The sequence below is a fragment of the Lepisma saccharinum genome, chromosome 3 (genome assembly GCF_977018435.1).
Source record: "Lepisma saccharinum chromosome 3, izLepSacc3.1, whole genome shotgun sequence".
Taxonomy (NCBI): domain Eukaryota; kingdom Metazoa; phylum Arthropoda; class Insecta; order Zygentoma; family Lepismatidae; genus Lepisma; species Lepisma saccharinum.
The window spans coordinates 73,223,710-73,241,422 of NC_139231.1; the positions used below are offsets into that span (position 1 = coordinate 73,223,710).

The 17,713-nt window shown below is 37.0% G+C and overlaps 1 protein-coding gene across 1 annotated transcript in view; it reads right to left on the reverse strand.

Moving 5' to 3' along the window:
* Window positions 1-5,887: 5,887 nt before the first annotated feature.
* Ttc30 (tetratricopeptide repeat domain 30) overlaps window positions 5,888-17,713 on the reverse strand; it is a 59,332-nt gene continuing 47,506 nt past the window's right edge. Inside the window, exons 10-13 of the mRNA XM_083118782.1 lie at window positions 14,901-15,076; window positions 11,466-11,561; window positions 7,772-7,884; window positions 5,888-6,306 (exon numbers count right to left, since the gene is read on the reverse strand). Of these exons, the coding sequence (XP_082974908.1) occupies window positions 6,176-6,306; window positions 7,772-7,884; window positions 11,466-11,561; window positions 14,901-15,076 (516 nt within the window). The 3' untranslated portion in view covers window positions 5,888-6,175. The remainder of the gene's footprint in view (window positions 6,307-7,771; window positions 7,885-11,465; window positions 11,562-14,900; window positions 15,077-17,713) is intronic.

A 17,713-nucleotide genomic window follows, 5' to 3' on the forward strand; every position in this document is an offset into this window, starting at 1 on the left:
AAGCGACCTAAACTAACAAAATGAATCATTCAAAATATAGGTTGATGTAACCTGATATATATGTGCATGTGGGTGTTTTCAGCTAGTTAATTGTAATTGCAATTATTCAAAGTTTAACTCAAAGTGTGTGTATTCTTGGGTTCTTTGTATTGGAAAAACCTTGCCCTCTCCCACCCTCATTCAAACGGAAAGAAGTCAGTGTATGCTTTCCTTAGGTTTGCCCCCTTCAATATCAAACGCAATCGGCATCTATGCCTAACTATATGATTGAATCACTGTTTATGTAATGCGAGATTCAAGAATACCTAAAAAAAACGCTAACAAAACAGAGGGCAATCATTACCAAAGATGGCCATTTGACTTCGGCCTTGCGAGGCCCAGCTTCCGAGTTGAAGGTCGGCTTCCAGCTTCACACGGCCTTAGCCTCAGACCTCCAACTTGGCCTTCGACCTCACAGGCCCTCAGCCTCCAAGCTCAAGGTCGGCCTCTGGCCTCACACGACCTCAGCCTCCAAACTTCATCTCGACCTCTGGCCTCAGACAGCCTCAGCCTCCGACTGCCAACTCAGCCTCTGCCCTCAAAGGGCCTCAGCCTCCGAACTCCAACTCAGCCTCAGCCTCCAAGTTCAAGTTCGGCCTCTGAGCTCCATCTCGGCCTCACAGGGCCTCAGCCTCGCAAGGCTTCTGGAGGCCGAGGCTGAGGCCGGCCCTCTGGAGGCTGGACATCTCTGGACTCTGAACTGACAAGAAGTTGGCCAATTCCTTCTACAGTTCATGGGAAATCCTGTGTGTCTTAAAGAGAAGGGGCTAATGATTACACAATATTAATATTCATGTTAGATAACATAGAATTTTACGAGGTATGAAACATGTCTATATTTTCACTTTTTTCAGAACATAAGCACCTCAGGTATAGTCTGCTGTCCTTGCGTTTCCTAACAGAGGTGGTGAACAGGAGCATACTTTCCTTTCCAGGAGGCACGCGACGACTGTACAATTTCTGGATGTGGTTTCTAGATAGTCCAGAAGTTACGGACTTTCTTTCCAGAATACACTCAAAATAACATCTGACAAAAGAAAAACAGACAAAAAGGAACAGACTGCACCCTACGCCACAGAGAGTGAAGCAAGATGTCAAATAAAGGAATGCAATATACCCTCCAGGCCAAAAATCACCTCTGGCATGGCTGATATGATATCAACAACTGGTAGAAGGTGGGCTTCCTTTCTGAAGGACGAAGACAGTTTCACAAAGTCCGAACTTCAAAAATTCCTGTAGTACAATCCATTGGAAGTGACATGCAGATCAGATTCTGATATCGTGTAGGGAGAGCTGTTCATTTAACTTGCTTGCGAGGCCCAACCTCTGGCCTCACACGGCTTCAGCCTCCGAACTTCATCTCGGCCTTAGCCTGCAAGCTCAAGGTCGGCCTCCAGCCTCACAGGGCCTCAGCCTCCAAGCTCAAGGTCGGCCTCCAGCCTCACACAGCCTCAACCTATGACCTCCAACTCAGCCTCCAAGATCAAGGCTGGCCTCCGGCCTCACCCCCCGACCTCCAACTCGGCCTCGGCCTCACCCTCCAAGCTCAAGATCAGCCTCCGGCCTCAACCTCCAACTTCCAACTTGGCCTCCTGCCTCACACGGCCTCAGCCTCCAAGCTCAAGGTCAGCCTCTGGCCTCACACAGCCTCAACCTACGACCTCCAACTCAGCCTCCAAGGTCAAGGTCAGCCTCACACAGCCTCAACCTCAGATTTCCAACTCGGCCTCGGCCTCAAAGCTGAAGATCGGCCTCACACAGTCTCAACCTCCAAACTCCAAATCGGCCTCAGCCTCGCAAGGCTCCTGGAGGCCGAGGCTGAGGTGGGCCTCATGAGGACTGGCCTCCGGAGGCTGAACATCTCTGGTCATTACTGCAAAGACAGTGAAATCCAATTTCTTAAAATCACATAAAGAGTGAAAAACAATGAAAATAGCGATGCCTACTATTTTCTTTGGCGTAGGATGTATATTTGCATGTTGGCAGTGTCACAGTTTTTATACAAAATTTTGTCCAATGTCAGTTGCACCTTGGATAAAAGTGCTGCATCAAGAAGAGAAATACAGTGGTGCAAAGTGATGGAATGCGAGTGTACATGTGGTTGTGTCGAATGGAAAATTAATTGGTTATTTTTGGCCCCATGAACATACACTAGATTCTCTAGCTTGGATCTTCCCAATGGCATTGTGCTAAAGGGTCCCAGGTTAGATTCCTGGTGGAGGCACATCACACATCTCGGATTTCGGTTTAAACTGTAGGTCTAAGCTCGATTGACCTGTCTAACAATAAAGTGAACTTGTAAGAAACTTTGGTACATCACATCACATAGCAGCTCTATCAAGAGCCATGTTCGTCAATAACAGCCAAAAACCATAAGCCATATCATGCTCATTTTTTGTAATTGGCAACCTCTCAATTTATATTATTCTCTAAAGGAAAGTCTCAGGGTGTGACACCTAGGATGCAGGATGGTTGCCAGAGAGCCTCCAGTTTTCAATTTTTTTATAAGGAACTTTATAAAAATTTGAGGAACTTAGAATGTTGTGTATAATAGAATAGTCATTGTTATCCTTCAATGTAATAGTTGCCACATGAATGTTTTGGAAGAAAGCTGCAATCATCTTTTTCCTGACACTTTAGGTTTGGTTCACTTTCATGAGCGGAAAGTCATACAGAAAGATCCACAGTGACAATGGCATTCAGTTCTAGATCAAATTGATAAATCCAGGTTTGTTCTTTCATGAAATACAGCGTGTTCCACTTATTAACTGATATAATTTGAAGTGTAAAAAATGGTTTATTATCACACCTTTTTACATACCTCGATGTAGAAACTCTGAGAGTTTAGGAAAATGGTCAATGAAACTCGATGTGTGCACCTTGAGTTGCCCTGCAGACATCGAAACAGTGTTCAAGCTCCCACCAAGTGTTCTGTAGCATCTGTGGAGGAACTAGTACAGCTGCATTTGTAATGTGTTGTGTATTCACTATTGGAGTATAAACTCAAGAATTTCTGCATCTTGTAAAGTGAAAATAATAACAATATCTTACTCTGTTTTTAAACGGTGAGCATTTATTTCTTGATTCCTGTAAGTGGAACATGCTGTATAGGATGATACACAATTATCAAATCTAAAAACCAATTTTAAGTGTTCTTACTTTTGCATATTCATTAAGCTGTGAATCACCTATCTCAAGGAAATTTTCCTTACTCTTAAGAGTGCATTTAATTGAATCAACACACATGACAATCAAACCTGTAGGGCTGCTTCCAAGTTTCCACTTGTATTTTGAAGTTTTACTTTCATTGTTTTCTCAGCAATGACTAGATCTTCTTTCATAAAGTCAGTTAATGGTCTGTTTCTTCTCATTTCATTTTCTAATTTTAAACTCTGCAAACCAACAAAACACTCTTGTTTGGAATGAACCAACATCACCAAAAGCATCAGAGATTATTTCAAGTGATTTACTCCCGTTTGTTCAATTTCTAAAATCTAAAACGGTTATTGTAGGAAAAATACTGCCTTTCAGTCTCCATACTGTCTGGAACAATAACATGATCCAAGAAGTTTTATTTCATTGTTAATCAACACCGCTGGGAACCTGAATGAAATGTATGCACGTTTCTTTGGCTCTATATGAATGCAGCCTGAAATTTTTGTAGTGGTCTTTTATTGTGAATGTGGTACAATGACACCCCCTTCCTCCAACCCAAGAAAAAAGTTTCCCAAAACATAAATTGATCTAGAAACCTCTGATAATGCAATGGGATGATCCAGAAGGTATTCAGCTATGTTAACTATCATGAGAACCAATCACACTATCTTGACAGAAAATGGCAGAGGAAATCTTACTATGAATGTACAAACAGTTGGTCTCCCATGGGTCTATTCATTCTGCAGTGATATTTCAATGATTGAGTTTGTGTATTTGTTCCACAGAAAACAGGAGAAGTGTCATGGATTTCACGATCCTGAAACAAACATTTCTCATCTATCCAACAGATGTTGCCAAACTCTTTGTCTGAAGAGGAACGGCTGAGCAATATCAAGGCAATGTCACCTGCTTGGTTAATGGGTCACATGTATTAAAAAAATGAGCAGGTGTTCATGAACATTTATTCTGATATTGTAAACGGTACGTGCTCAAGGAATTTTGCATGTACTCTTATTTTGTATGAATACAAGTTGAAGATTTAAACAGAACACATACTAAAGGGCACAGCAAAGCACGTACTGCAGAACATGACTGATGATGCTCTTCTATCACTTAGTTATGAACTTGGCATCTTATTTTTAACTATTTTTTTTTACACTAAGGTTTGGAGGCACACGCAACTACAATCATGGAAACATTGTTCTTCTGCCCAATCCCAAGTTCCTATCTGAATTGGAAAACACATCATTGTGAAACTGTAACCACCAATGTTTTGTGACGACTGACCAGTAGATGGTGCAGGCATTCGAGGTCAGTCCATTTCCAACTGTTGTTGTTACTGTGCATGGTTTACTAAGGTCTCGGAAGGTGAAGAGCATTATTCCAATGTGGAAGAGAATCAAGTGCTGATACCACACACAGGATGCTCCTCCAACTGTCAGTATCAATGTTACTTGTTTGGTTATCAGCATAGCACTTTTTTTTCAAAACAGTGTTACCCCAGAAAAAGTTATTAAAATTAAGATTTTAGCATTTCTGAGGAACTTATGTTACTCCAACTTGGAATTATCAGTTATATGATTCATTCAAAGTGCTACCATTGAAATGGAATTACATGTATGAAATATGGGTATGGCACTTCTCTGGCAACCCCTCCTCCTTTGGATACTTGTGGATTTGAAGTGTTACATTGCTGCACATACATTAATTTCCTTTTCTCATTATCCATTGTGACTGTGTGTGTGTGTGTGTCGGCACGTTATGAACAGGTGTCAGTTACTTGCCTAAATCTAAGATTTTTGAAAATTGTGTACATACAAATGTATATGAAATAAACTAAATTTGCTGGCCAAGGCAGTATATTAAAAAATTAAAAACACTTTACACATAACGTTTCTACCCTATATCAGGGTCTTCCTCAGATAAAGAACTAAACTAAGTTTAGTCAGCAAATTTAGTTTATTTAATATGAAAACTAGGCTTAAGTGTGTTACCAAATGTATATGATGACATGGCCAGAGGTTTGATGACATATCTCCTTTGCAATGTCATACTAAATAGAAAAATACTCATCGATATATGAAAATATTGTTATGCTTGCAAAAGTATTGGACTGATTCAATAATAATAATAATAATAATAATAATAATAATAATCCTTACAATATTTGTGGACAACTAAAGCTTCTTTAATAAATTAAATTTCACTACAAAAAAGTAGGGTTCAAACACCAAAACTCCTGGCATGTTTGATTAATTCACGTTTAGAAGAAACCAAAATCAACATTTCATTACCAAATACTTATTCAAAGCTTTACTAAAATAGAAAACTGAGACAATACTAACAGAACCTTTCCTTGACAACAGTCATAATTTTCTAAAGCTTGGAATTCCTGAAACTTAAGCAAAACAGGTCCCAATTTGGAACCACAGTCCACCCACAACCCTTCCACTTTCACTTCTGGCCATCCTCTTTCTAGTGTTGCCCCAAACCAAACATTCCCTTACGATTACCCCAAAATTCTCTTTTTGACCTTTAAATTCCCTGCACAATGGTGATAGTAGTATATACCGAGGCAGATTTAACCTATATTCGGTTTCATAAGACAATTGTTAGTATAGTGAATAGGGACTGTATATAATGCTGGTAAGTTTAGGATCAATTATGAGTGAAATTATTTTGTATATTACAATCTGTTTAAATAATGTTTATTTCCTCTGGTGTGTTTATTTTTATACACTTAATACAGTCATAACATATTTCTAAAAATTCCTTCAATCTTTAGTTTGTGCACGTTTGTTGCTTGTTGAGTAGTATAGCGTTGGTGTGATAGAAATATATATAATTTACATTAAGAAAGTAGATCTACTTCAAACATTAACAAAAAAATGTGTATATCAAAATAACAACGTGTTCATAAAATATTAAATCAGGTACTGGTGAATAAAAGTTGATTGTGCACGTGCAAACAAATCTAGCTTCAATACATTTGCAGCTGCAAGAGAAGAGCTTTCAGAAGGCGAGCCTCAAACGTCACAGTGTTCTTTCCTTGGTGTAGATGAGATTCTTCCAGTGGCTGTTCTATCACTGTCTTCACATTTCTTCCATACACTGAAAAAAATCAGTAATTAGTACCTATTGCTATTCTGAATTATATGTGTGGCTTAAGTACAATATATATACAGAGTAAGTCACAAATATGTTTTCAGTTTCAATATTTAAAAAAAATATATGTTTTAATCAGCAGAGTTGAGCACAGCACTTATGAAAAGTGAATAAGTTTTTTTTTATAGCAAAATTACAAAGTTACAATATTTGTAGAAAAGTTACAAAATGAAAAATACCAGAAATGTTGAGTGTGAACTTCATGCACAACACAGCACTAGCAGAGAATCAACTTCCTCCCAAAATAGCATGTCAGAGTCAGTTTATGTGATGTGCATAAGCAGAAAAAATACTATCTTTGCATACTTCCAACTCAAACCCTAGTAATTAGAATTAGAATTAGAATTTCTTTATTCATGGGCGAAGTTCAGCCTGTGGCTGCTCTACCACTTAACCCGCAAAATCTACTACAATAAAACAGACAAAATACAATTACTACTATAACATACGAATTCCATTACATTTTCACTTCTAAATATTTCAGTAATTAACACACTAAAAAGATAAAAAACAATTTTTCTCATTCACACACATCAAAATGTTCATCTTGGGTTCGAATCTGCTCATTTTTTGTTTTGATTTGATTTCAACGTAAGCATGCTGAATCTAGTCATGTGTACTGATGATTTGTCCTTGCTCATGTAGAAGTACTTTTGTTACTGCCCTTTTAAAGCTGTTATATGTCGCACACGAGGTAACATCTGGTGGCAGCGTATTCCAACAATATGCAGAAGCAGCTTTGAAGGATGACAGGAATATGGATTTTGAGAATCTGTCCAGATTAAGTTTCTTAGAGTGTCGAGTCGTGTAGTTGTGTATGTCGTGTCTAAATTGGAGTCTGTCGTATAAGTATGTGGGTGTTTTTGTTTGCAGAATTTTGAATATTGTGCAGGCCAGATGTAGTTTTCTGCGTCGTGTCATATTCAGCCAATTAACGTCATTTAAGTAAGGCAGTATGTGATCCCTTCGTTTCAAGCTAAATGCAAAACGTATACAAGAATTCTGTACTTTTTGTGCAATTTTAGCATTCTTTTTTGTTAAATTAACACCGTAAACAACGTCACAGTAATCGAAAATTGGAAGAACTAGAGCTTGCATAAGGCGCAATTTAACATCAGTCGAAAGTAAGTGCGATGATTTATAGAGTGATCTAAGTAACATAGTTAAGCATGCAAAGCCACCAAGGCAGTTAGCTCTTCAACTGATACCATATTTATGTCAGGGATCGAACTTATTGATTGAGTATGAATGGCAAGGGTGCACAGAAACTTAAGGCTTACAACAGTAGAATTGTACATTTAACTTGGATTGTTTCAAGATTCATATGGTTACGCAGACAAATGTAAAGAATTTCAACATACAGATGTGGACACACAGTATGAGTACACAAATAAAATCATAAGAGACCAACCTTCACAATGCTCCAAGAACTGAACACACTCTTGTATTACAGTGTCTCTCGCGCTAATCATGTGTTTTGCCAAGTTTTCTATGAGAGACAGAAAGCATCTCTTTGCATAAAACCTGGAAGAAAAGTTGTGCTTTTTAGTGTAAGATTTTACAAATTACCATAACTGACATTCATGACTTCTTTAGGAAACTGTATGCCATACAATGAAAAAAAGGTTTTGAATTTTTAGTTTCCTTGTGAAAAATCATTTCAAATGGAGATTTTTCCAATGATTAACTAACTGTTATAAATTTTTAATAATAATTTGATTCTGTTCATGCATATGATCAAAAAAATTGATTGGACCTATCAGTTTGCTGTTCTAAGGCTTACTTTAATTCCAATATCATCCCCAAAACAAACGTAGTCATGAAAAAGACATGAATTATCAGAGGCATTACAATACAGAGTGTTTTTTGAAAGCCACTTGTACTTTTTATCTTGAAAGATCTATGCCTATAGTTCAACCCAAGTTAGGAGTACACTACAGGGCTTATTGCAACAGTGTTGTAAATTGCTGTACCAGGGAATTTCTGATGTACCACACTTTCAAAAGAGAAAAGCCACACTCAAGGCAACTGACATCCACAGCAATGTATTCCCAAACTTTTACCTGAGCATTCATAGTTTTCCTCCTTCCAAACATGTGATGATAGACATACTGGCTGTTATTTCAAACTCACCAAATCATGGAAAATATACAAACAAATCCAGCATTACAAAATGACATATATTACTGTATACATATACAATTACTACAATGGGATTACAAATAAGTACCTCATCTTCATTTATTTCATTCTGACAATAAGAGTCTTCCTTGGGGGTAAAAGGTAAAAAAGATAAAGTCTGTTAGATCTCAAAATGAATTCTTAATTGTGAATGAACCCTGGCGTTATTTAATATCTTTCTAAATAATGCTTGATATTACACTGTTACTGGTAAAACTTACTGATCGAAGAATGTGATAAGGACAGGGGAGTGCAAAAACTGGAACAACTGGGCCATACAGATCATATCATGAGATAAATTGCTTAAAATGTCTCACAACAAACTGAAAAACATCCAGAACTGTACAGCTGTAAGAGGTTACTTCCATACTTTTGGTAATCCGAAATGTGTATTAAATCTAACTGTCTGTAAATTGGGGCTGAGGCAGTATTGGAAAGTACTGGCTAGAATTTAATAATTAATACTGGCCAATACTTTTCCAGAGTCTTGTGAAGTCTGCAGAATACAACACAACAATTTCACAGTCTAAATAAGCTGAAAATTATGCATTTCATTCTTTCCACACCAAGGCAGTGGGAAAAAATGGATTTTAGTGTTAAATTATTATTATTATCTCATATGCAATTATGAATATTTTAAAGCAAAACTCTGGTAGTTTACTATGAACTTCAAATGGAGAACTTATAAATATTCCGAACTTCTTTGAATCTTTACAATTTTCAAGAATCAGCTCAGCCCTTTCTGATACTATAAACATATAATAATTTGCATGATTTTATCAATCTGTGATCAATAACACAGTAACTTCAGCACACATTGATTACACTGCAACGCACACACTTAATAACTAACTCATGTTTCACATCAGTTAAAATGGTGTAATTTTCATGTTAACATTACTATGTTAACACTGGTAGCAAACACAGATTTCAATATCAGAAGACAGCTATTTTAATCCTTCAACTGAGAATGGTAGGAGGGATGATCGGAAAAAAAGGTTACAAAGCATATAACTTTTGTTTTATTCACTGTAACGTAACAAAAATTTATGTGCAAATTAATAACATGTTTGTCATGTTGCGAGTTTGAGGACTTCGGATTCTGACCATGTATACCCGAGAAGCGGACATTTAAAATGGTGACTCGTCTAAAAAATTGGTCAAGAGTAGAAGTGATGGCAGTGGTGCGGTTCCTGTGGGCCAAAAACACTACACCTGCTGACATTCATAGGCAGATTGTGGAGGTGTATGGGGAGGGGACAATTTCAAGGCAACATGTAGCGAAGTGGTGTCGTGCCTTCAAAGAAGGACGGACCAGTATTGTTAATGACAACCCTGGACACAGCGGTAGGCCCAGTACCTCAACCACTCACGTGAACTGTGCTCTTGTGGATGAGTGTCTTCGTGAGGACAGAAGAAGAACATTACGCTCAATATCAGCTGAGCTGGGACTACCATTTGGTTGGCTGGCCACCATTATCTGACATGTGATGATGTCAAAAGAGCTGCCTCACGGTGGCTACGAGAACTTGACGCGGATTTCTGTGCAACCGGTATGGAAAACCTCATCTACCGTTGTGACAAGTGCTTGAACAAAAAAGGTGATTACATCGAGGACTAGTGTTGAGTGCCCTCCATCATCAGGTGTGTTGATCTTCCAGCTATGTCTAACACATACACCATAATAGGATTTGTAACCTTTTTTTTTTTTTTTTTTTTTTTTTCGATCATCCCTCGTATTTTCCCTCCAGTCTGTTGCAGTGGGCATGATGTAATATTATTCTTGCACTGTTTAACAGCTAACAGTCCTTGGATATGATGAGTTTCGGCTAATGTCACAACTGCTCCGTAATATTTGTTGTCTTCTTCACCAGATGCCACGATGGGCCCAGAATCTCTTCGTAGCAATTGATGATTTGTTCATCAGAGTGCACGATGGTGTAGCATGATTTATTGCAGGAGCCTGCTCACAACAGTAGTGCAGGACCAAGCTGTAAGCTTGCATGCTTGCACTACCATTAACAAGTACTGTATTTACGCATGTATAATGCACGTGCGTCTACAATGCGTACCCTGGCTTTTGATGGGGAAAAGCGACTAACAATTATATCTTGAATATAACATGCAGTACAATTCAAGTTCAAGAAATAGCTTTCTTAGTTGTAGGTCTTAATGCTGTTGCTATGCTGATCAAGATTGAATGACATGATACCTATTCAATGGGCACCTATTGCTATGTGGATGAAGAGGAGAATATCCTCTTGTGTATAAAATGAGTCACCAACCCATGCCACCTCCCCACTGCGTTTAGCATTCCAAAGCTATTACTTCTGTAACCACCTTGCTTATTCTGTAGTAGAAGAAGGTAAGATCAAAATTATGTTATGGATTTGCAGCATTCAGAAAGTTATTTTCTATTCCCAACAAATAGTGCTGATACACATCCTGTGTGATCGAAAGTGCATGCTTGAATTCTGCCAGAATGGTGCCATTTCACTTTTACAGTGTTTTTATTATTATTATTATTATTATTACTATGAAGAAATCCAACCTGGTAATTTGTATTTATGCCTGTTGATTTATGCATGTTATATCCAGTGACATAATGAAAACAGGTATGGTTTCATGTTGGCTGTTCAAATTATTCCGTGCATAATAAGCACCAGTTTTTGGGGGCAAAAATTTTGGGAAAAAAATGTGCATTATACATGAGTAAATTCGGTATATTTGTAAGAACTGATATAATCAATAAATAAATGTACCATGCTTTAAATATTTTGAATACTTAATGTAATAATATAGGAATATTGGGTACACCCAATTAATTATATGTATCTCTCCATATTTTACTGTATTTTTGCTTTTCCACAGTTTATTACTCAATATGCACATAATTTCACAATATAAATGCACATAATACTCACCATGTGTCAGTTCCAAGTTTTTTGTTATAAGGCTCCAAGCTTTTAATCACACGAGATATTCCAAATTCATAGTTTCCTTTTGCACAATACAAGGTGCTATGAAAGAAAAAATATACTATTTCATCAATTATTTTGAATGGTGAGTCTCTGTATTAAAAATTACTAATATCATCATATTTTGATTCAGTGATAAGTGCAGACATCCCATTAATACCATAAGCAATAAACTTAGTTTTAATCAGATACTGATACCAACATATCGTAATTTGTACTGTAAAGTGACAATTTGAATCTAATCACCAGTGGCTGTCAACACTTTTCTCAAATTGAGTATCTTGCAGGATATGCAAAATTATGCATTATACCAGGTGGTTATAATTAAAGTGACGGTGTTCAGAGTGGTACAGTATGGGCTGTAATGAGAGTAGCAATCTGAAACTTCGTAGATATGCTAACGAAGCAATTCGCTCGCGAATTATAAAAAAAAATAGTTCAAATTCTCGCCACCAGGGTAAAAAATGGCACTGTAAGCAGTTAAAAGTTGGTATAGTTACAGGAAAAAGGCACTATAAATCACAGAAAATAATACTCTTTGTAATAAAATATCGCTGTAATTTCACTATTCGAATTACATGAATATTACTAAAGGAAAAAGCAACAAGCTTCACCAACAAAACCAGGGAGCTCACACAATGGTTAGGCAATGTCACCGACTTTGATGTCAGAGTTACAGCAAATTCCACGTTTTGACTGCTTACAGTGCCATTTTTCACCTGGTGGCGAGAATTGGAACTATTTTTTTTTTCATCATTTGCGAGCGCATTGCTTCATTAGCATATCTACAAAGTTTCAGACTGCTACTCTCATTACAGCCCGTGCTGTACCACTCTGAACACCGTCACTTTAATTATAACCAACTGGTACTTTCACACAGGACAAATATCAGAGAAACTTTGCAAACATGCACAATTTTCAATAATTTGGCAACAACTCTGTGGCACAAGAGGGAATTTAATGAATAAATGTTAGCTATTAATGTTTTTATCAGAGGTCATTGGGAGATGCGGTAATGACAAAGCAAAATAATAAAAAAAAATGCTTTCTAATTATTTTAGAGACGACGTAAAAAAAAAAGTCAGAATACTCGCATATCTGAACGAAATTAGTCAGGTGACACCATGAAACAGCTAGAAATATGCAAGAGATTCGCTAAGTTTAGCACATCCAAAGGAGAGCCCAGTTCTACCCCCCGCTATGTTTCCTGTTGAGTGCAATGGTGTCAGGTGGGTCAAGTCATCGCAGCAGGCCTGCGAATTCAAGGTCCTTTGACTGCTTTTCCCCCCACTCTTGAAGGTTTGGTCATAAGACCTTTTTTCAGCCTCCTTGTTTACAAACATGGCAGGATTTCTGTGATGTCATCAAGATTAAATGTCCAGCACTGTAAAGGATGCAACATTCTTGTTTCAAAGAGAAAAACACATATTGAAGATCATCACAACACAACTTACACAGAATACATGAAAGTAATGGTGCATAGAAAAAAATATAAGTAAGCAAAAACATAAATTTCATCACAGTTAGTGCTAAAAAGAACTGGAAAAAAAGTAGTTTTGGATCCTTTGTATTTCCTTCATAGGATTTCTCCTTTTAATTATTTTGGATCCTGCAGTTCAAATATAGATTTTGGTAAAAAAAAAATGTTCTTGCTTTACAAAACACGAAGTACTTCATGTTGTTTTGTGTTTACTATGCTTACCAATGACAAGACTGATCAAGATTTTTGTTCTCGAGGTGACAGACATACTTACTGACATAGCATTTTTCCTAACATATCTTACTTTCACACCAGGGATGGCAAAAATATCTGGATTCCAGAAAATTTAAAATCTCGGAGGCAATCCGAATTTCGGGGAGAGAGGTTTAACAATTTTTCGGGTAGAATTTAGTAAGAAAGTTTTGTCTTCCTTATTTTACGATCATACTCCGTATGTACAAACACTGTTATCAATGGCCAGATGACGTCAAATTGAATAACATCTATTTCTTCCATCTTTCTCAATTCCATCTTCCCCGTAGTGATTAACCACAAGATAGAAAAGTGACGTTAAATAACTCAGGATGAATAATGTTTTCCATTGCATAGCTTCAGAAACACTTTACAATCAAATCATGAACAGGGAGGAGGACAGCATAAAATTTTTAAAATAATTACCTTTCATGTTTCTCGTGGCTCATCTCATTAGGCTAATTCTCTTCACCTGAACCTGAAGCACTTTCATCATTGGTGTAATTTTGCTAAGGTCCACTTCCAAACTTAACTTCCATAATTTTGTACTTTATGGGAAGTAGTTTTATGTACATGTTTAAGCTCCCAGTGTTAGACAACGAAAACTGGCAGTAATTTACAATTATCCAGTCAGTCATAGCACAGGAACACATACAAGCGAAACAAATCAAGCCTGAATTCATCCAACACTAAAACTGAAGTCCACATGTCGGAAGTTTCGAGCCGACTCGGAAGTACCACAACACCAGACTTTGTTTACCACTGGCCAAGATGCCAACAATCGAAAGGTGTATGACATTCGAACCCCCCCCTTTTTTTTGTGCAGTTGAAATTAAAAGACTAAAGACACACTGCCATTAGCTTGTCTGCTTGACTAACTTGGTATTAATATTTTAACAGCATGCCTCCCCCCTTTCCAAACCTATTTTAAAGGCATAAGAGGTGGTGTTTCATTTCAACCCCATCACCACGATCACTCACAGACAGGTAGAAAACTGTACATTATAACTATAACTAAAAATCAATGACAAGTCACCTCCCCACCCCCAAATTCCCATGACGAACTTAGCTCTCAGTGATTATCAGACTTTTTTGAGCCATTTAAAGAGTATCTGAGAGGGAAGAAATTAAAGATAGATAGATGAAGCACTGACAAAACACTGACAAAAGATGTCCCGCAGTAGCTACAACTGTAGCTCATTTCTTTCTATGCCGAAAGAATCAGGGAACTTCCACAATGATGGCAGTGGTGCCTCGACGCAAACAGGGAATACTTTGAAAAACTGACCGAGTTTGGTGTTTGTAGGACTTTCCATTTTTTCCCTAGAAATAAAAGACCTAGTAAACTTTGAATGACCCTTGTATATTTTAAGGCAACATTCCTGAATATTACTAACAATGGAGAAAAGCCCTTAATACTGGACCCTGGGTCTTGCAAATGACTTTTTTTTTTTAAACAAAGGTTTCAAAGAACACATTCACATAACAAAATTTTAAAAGAAACTTCAGACATGTTTGATTCCTCCTTGTGTGGAATGCATTCATTGATGCTTACAGCATCACAAAACTATTACAAATATTTCAATGAGAACAAATGACAAATTGATTGTCAAAGTTTTCAAAAAATATAGCAGCAGAATGCAACTCACCCTATGACTAGATTGACAATGCACAAATGGAAAATCTTTTTGTCAGGGTCTTCATATGCAAGCTGTTCCTCCTCCTTCTCAATTTTCCTCATCAGTTCTTCAGCTTCTTCGTTTTGAGATGTCATTATGTAGGACACACAGAGATTTGCCAGAACAATTGCACTCACGTTCAAGATCTAGATCGTATAACAAAAAGAAAAACACTTTGATTAGGTGAATTTGTATTTATTATTTAAGTGATGCAGCTAATTTCTGATGTGTAAATATTGTCCAGAAATTTTCATGTCTGATCTAGTATCGGAATCAGTAAAAAAAAAATCCTGTATTTAAACTGATTCCGATAATTAATTTATCATTTTTGAAAGCTAAAAAGGACACACCAATCATATTTATTACCGTATAATGTTGTACTGAAACCACTCACATTTTACTTCTGTGTCATAGAGATTATATCAATACCATTATAAAATCTCTGAGGAAATAATACACACACACAATTTTATATAGCATTATTAGTCAGTGTTGGAAATGTTACATTCTATTAAAGATGGGACAGATTAATCGGTACTCTATTGGTATTGGCCAATATAGGCATATCGGTGTATCAGTTTATTGGTGGATCTGATATATCTATAAATATGTTATAATTTAGTGCAAAATTCAGCCACTTTGTCATAATTTTTATGGACAATATCCATGCCCTACTCTTAAAAAAGTAAATGTCTAAATATGAAACTTGTTTTGCACTGCAGTCACCTGGAAACAAACATTTATTAAGGAGGTCGATGAACTATTCAGGTTCTTCAAACAGTACTTGGAATTTTATATCGGAACAGTAGAATATTGTTTATCGGTATTAGTAAATTTTATATCGGTATTTTATGACTATTGGCCAAAATTTCATATTGGCCCATCCCTACTTATTTAAAAAAGTAATAAACAGGATGGGGCAAAAACAAAAATGTACTCAAAACATGGAAATGAGAAGTAGTTGGTGATTTATGTTATTTGCTTATGTTAGTATGTTCTTCATCGTCAGGTTTCATGCAGACTTACAGCCAATTTATGATCTGGATTTCTCTCAGCAAGATGGAGCCACCCCACACATAGCCCTGGGGAACAGAGGGCACGGTTAGAGGAAATATTTCCAGATCGCCTTGCGTCCGGAGGGACTACCTTCCCTTTTCCTCTGAGAAGTCCGGACCTGACAATGTGTGATGCATTTCTGTGGGGAATGTTGAAGGAACAATGTTTCTCACCAATACCAGGAACTCTGAAACAACTATGTGAGAACATTGACTCAGTGCTGAAAGATGTATCCCCTGAACAGTGCTCCCAGATGGTGTCTAAACTCATCAAACACACGGTACTTATTATTTACGATGACGGCAAGCATGTTGAACATGTCATTGTGCAATAAATACACAGTTCTCAAGGACACGGCTTCGATTACCTTTTCTTTGCCAAACCCTGCCTGTACTATATCAGAATCATCAGCTACAACATAGCCAAATGATGCAAGTGGTCCTTGGTTCAATTAGTAGTAGGTGCTCCAAAATTTCCATGTTCATACAGCATAGTGAGCACAACTGGTAGAGAAATAGCAAAGGACACTTGTCCAGAATGCCTTAAAGAGGCACTGACCCCATGTTGCAAAATGTAGAGATGCGTGGCAGATTGACCCTTCAAGGACTGGAATTTAGTTTAGTACAATATATGAGAGTTGGTTAAATATCAGCATCTAGAATGGTTCAAAAACTTATTGGCTTGTTTATCAGCATTAGCATCAGTTTGAATTGATACCAATGTTCAGAGTGTTACTAATTCCCACAGATACTGAAATTGGTACAATCAAAAATTGTTCAAAACACTAGCTAATATTAACATGTAAGTATTCCAGAGTAATTATATACATCAATTTAGCAGAGTTTCACTTTAAAATATTCAAGATTAAATCCGAATATTACAATAGCTGTCATTTAATAAAAATATATTTTTTACACAATACTGGTATAAATTAAAGGAGAATGTTTTATTTTGCATAATTTCCACCTTGTGTCAACACAATTTCATTGTATACATAATACAGTGTGTCCACAAAAACATTCGGTGATTATAAACACATATAGCATTGCTCTCGGTACTCATATTTATATAAAATTGGTGCCATTAGAAGCAGAAACTCAAAAATTTTAATACCTAACTACCTACCTCAGTGTTATAACACCATTAAGCCTTGTTTCCATGATATGAAAAACTCAATATGCTGACCAAGGCAGAAATTTATTTTATTATAAAACATAAACTACACGTAACGTTTCAACCTTCTAGCAAGGTCTTCTTCAGACTCTGCAACAAGTACAATCGTAACAAGGTACAAAACAGGACGATATATATACACAAACATTACTCCCCTCCAGACTATTAGAAAGTTGTTCTGGAACATTCTAGCAGGTGGCTTTCCCTTGTCAACTGTACTTTCACCTAAAAGGCTAAACATATTTTCTTCCATCTAGAATGTGGTTGGACTCTTTATCTCACGCTCTTTTTCCTTCATTCTTCTTCCTTCTTCTCTCCTCTTTCTCTCTTGTCCTTTCCACTCTTTCTAAAACCTTTTTTCATTCTTCTTTACGAGGGTCACTATTTATATTTTGAGCCTTGGCAACACTGATTGAAGTTAGGCGCGATTTGACGTTTGCACAGAATCGTCTGGCATTATTGACCATAACGTACTTCAAATGTTTTGTCAATAGCTTCATTTGTGTTGTTTATGTTGCCTTGGAGATTGTGCGACAACAATAAAATGGAATTAA